General features: G+C 33.9%; 1 protein-coding gene across 1 annotated transcript; it reads right to left on the reverse strand.

Annotated features, from left to right (window-relative positions):
• Window positions 1-772: 772 nt before the first annotated feature.
• LOC141484798 (uncharacterized) lies at window positions 773-2527 on the reverse strand. Its single transcript, XM_074180191.1, has 2 exons — window positions 1735-2527; window positions 773-1286 (listed from the first exon to the last, which is right to left on the reverse strand). Exons 1-2 carry the CDS (start codon window positions 2234-2236, stop codon window positions 1279-1281), a joined length of 510 nt encoding a protein of 169 aa, XP_074036292.1. The 5' UTR covers window positions 2237-2527; the 3' UTR covers window positions 773-1278.
• Window positions 2528-3702: the final 1175 nt, after the last annotated feature.

The raw sequence follows: 3702 nt of genomic DNA on the forward strand, positions 1-3702 counted from the left end.
AATTCATTGATCTATCTTCAGAAATTTTGACGCCAAATGACTCCGTGGAAAAATAATTCTTGATTTCTTCATGTAATTTTTCATCGTAGTTCATCTGATTATGGAAAATATGAAGAACAGTATTGCTATCTTGTCTACCTCTGAATTCTCTCAAATTTCCATATGCTATCCATCCCAATTTAATTTTTGATAACGCTGGCGAGTTCTTAGGACCTTCAATTACTTCTCGACTAGTGATTAGATCCCAGTTATCTTGTCCTATCAACAATTGCGGTTTTGCTTGAGCCATACTAGCAAAATCTATATATTCCAGATGGCTCCATTTTTCTTTCAGTCTTTTTCCATCAACCGTTTGCCTAGGAAGATCCATGTCTTTCACTGTATATGCATTTTCCATCTGATAAAATGTGGTCCTATTTTTGTCAGCTATTTCAAAACTTATTTTTTTTGAAAATAATCTCTTGCAAGTGTCTTCGTGGGTCCACTTCAAACCTAACTCTGTTTCTTCGCCAACGAGGTTCATCTTGTCTGCTAAATCTTGATCAAGAAGAGTTACCGTTGAAGCTTCGTCAAATAATGCATAAATTTCAAGTTCATTCTGAGAAGATCTTATTATAACCGGAGCGATTTTCAATAAAATTTCTGTACTGAATGATTTTGTGGTATGAGCAACTATTTCTAGACTAACAGTATCATTTTTCTCCTTATTTTTATCAAATGCGTCATTATGAAGACTTTTATGATGTATTTTTTCACAGTTGTTTACCCCGCATTTCTTTTTGTTACGACAAAATTTTATTCTGTGAGATGTTCCCAAACAAGAAAAACATATACCATTACTTTTTACGAAATCCCATTTTTTGTCTATCGAGAGATCCAAAAAAGTTTTGCATTTATCTATTATATGTTTCTCTTCACACATGATACATTTGCGAACTGAAGTACTCTTCTCTTGAGAAGTAACAAGAGTTGTTTTGAATCTCTCTTTATGAGGCTGATTTTGAGAGAACTTACCAGATACCTGATTTGTAGAAGGCTTACCCACATTCATAGATTGAGCGTAGCTTGCTGCTTCCGACTTTCTTCACAGCCACTTTTTAAATTCTTGTAAAGTGCTCTTACCATTCTTCTCAAGTACTTTTTCACCCCATGAAAGCTGCATGTTGTAGGGTAACTTTTGTAAAATTTCCTCCAGAATTTGAGGGCAATCCAAATAGTTCTGCATGTTCATGGTTTCTAGGGTAACCACCAGATTTGATACATCTTCCGCAAAATGTGTTAGAGACCTGAAATCATTATTTTTCATTATAGGAAAATTCTTGGCCTTATTGACCAGACTTTTCACAATCAAATCTGCTCGACCGTATCTACTGATCAAAATGTCGATAATCGGTTTGATTGATGAAATAGATAACAACAATCCCTCCACTGATCGTCTAGCATCCCCTTTCAAAGCTTTCCTCAACCGACACATATTTTCTTCATCTGTTAAACCCAATAAGTTAGTTGTTGAAAGGAATTGTTGATAAAAACTTGGCCATTCAATAGTTTCTCCAGAAAAAATTGGTAAATCTTTGTCAATTGATTGTCTCGCCAACAACTGCCTAATTTCTGCACCTGAAGCTTCTTCATTTTTTCTATAATGTGTATGTCTTGCCCCTGTATTATTTTCGAACGAAGCCCTTGTACTATTATGAGTATTGTCAATTTGACTTTTGTGGAACGACCTCTTACCTGTCATATTCTTGACGTCCGTATTTTGCAACCAATTACGCACTTTCACTTCAGAATCAACAGAAGAAATCTCGTCATCTTTTGAATGATGTGAATTTCTGAACGAAATGTTGTCACCTTCCGAACGGTATGTATTACTTACTCCCAAATCAAATTTCTCACTTAGTCTAGCTTTTTCTAATGCCAACCTATTTTCAATCATTTGCTTTTCCATTTCGAACTGCTTAGACAACAATATAGCCATTTTTTCGTCAGCTTTTACCTGGACTTCCATGAGTTTTCTCATATAAATACTTGCATTGGATCTCACAGATAAAGATACTGAAACCGATTTAGACTGTGCACCATCATTTCTACTGCTTCTACTGGACGAGACTACAGATAACTTGTCTTCTGTGGCATCGCGTTCAGCATTGTCAACTTTTCTAACTTCGCTAATGGTGGTGACATCCTTTTTATGACTCTCGCTTTTTGCTTTGGCAGTCTTGCTACGTGTTTCCATTTTGCCGTTCTCTAGGCTGAAGGACCAGCACAATGTTTATATTTACCTAGAAATGTGCACTATTAGTATATCCGCTCGAAGACCGGCACAATGTTTATATTTACCTAGAAATGTGCACTATTAGTATATCCGCTCGAAGACCGGCACAATGTTTATCGTTTCTGAATATACTGCTATAAATAAAACGCAAACTTTTTCTTTTTTCTTCAAAAGCGGTTTTTTATTCTTCTTGTTTACAAAAACTGTCATTCAACTATTTTTCAAAATGTCAAAACAAATACAAAGTGATTTTTATTCAAAATAAAACTCAACATGTAGAGCATATACTTTGTGCCTGCTCCGCTGGGGACCGAATCAGGTTCTTTGAGTTCGGCAGATCCTTACTCTCACCATCTGACCTGAAAGACCACTCACTATACAAACTAATCGGCTTCGTTAAGAAGCTGGGTTTATTTGGCCGAGTGTGAACTACAATAAACCCTTATGGGTTGCGGTAGAGGGTCGAATAGACCCACTCACTGTAGACATACCTATATTTGTACTACGAGTATATTTACAAAATTTATTCAATGTTCATGTTTTAGAAATATGGACAACAAAAAAAGTGTGTTCTTTTTTCGTTTTTTTTTGACAAGATAAACATCCATCATTGGAAACGCAAAAGATGGATTTAGTGTTAATCAACAAGTTATTTATAATTTTTCACCTCAAACATTGAAAATATTTTAAACTCATATTAGGGTGAAAGTGGTGGAGATTCAAAATAACTATAAGTAGGTATGTCAAAACATCAATTAATATAATAATAGTATTTTTTTGCCATTCAATTTGAAATACACAATAATCTTAGTTAACGACAAATAAATATAATTCCCACAGAAGGATAAACCAGTGCGTGGACTATATCATTTTAATATACAATAGATTATGTTGAATGAAATATATAAAATATAGTTTTTTTCGGTACGAGCAAAAAAGTACTAAAAAAATTGTATACAGCTATTACATTAAAATCATATACCTATAGCCAATATAAATAGAAACATTTAGCATGAACAAAAAACGCACTAGAAAAATTATATACAGATATCACATCAAAATCACATATAGTTAATATAAATAAAACATTTAGGTTATACCTATAATCAAAGAAACCATGGAGAAGTTGACCTACAGATTACATAACTCTAATCACATACATCTTCTACAGACATTTATACATTGTAGTAATATGTATTTTTCACATCAACATATTGGTGTATCTGTGCTCTAGGCAAACCTGAGATCCAAGCTTTAAGCTTATTTTTGAACATATTAATGCCAAAGATAGTTTTGATATGTGCTGGAATAAGATTATACAGCCGAAGAGCTAAGTAAGTATAACAGTTTTGAATGAGTAAAGATGCTTTATGTCTGAAGTCAATGTTTCCTTATATAGCGCTTCTGTGGGGGTAGGTTCTTTTTTC

The sequence above is a fragment of the Leptinotarsa decemlineata genome, unplaced genomic scaffold, assembly GCF_025532065.1.
Source record: "Leptinotarsa decemlineata unplaced genomic scaffold, Ldec_3_MD MMD2_tig00026294_RagTag_RagTag, whole genome shotgun sequence".
Lineage (NCBI taxonomy): Eukaryota > Metazoa > Arthropoda > Insecta > Coleoptera > Chrysomelidae > Leptinotarsa > Leptinotarsa decemlineata.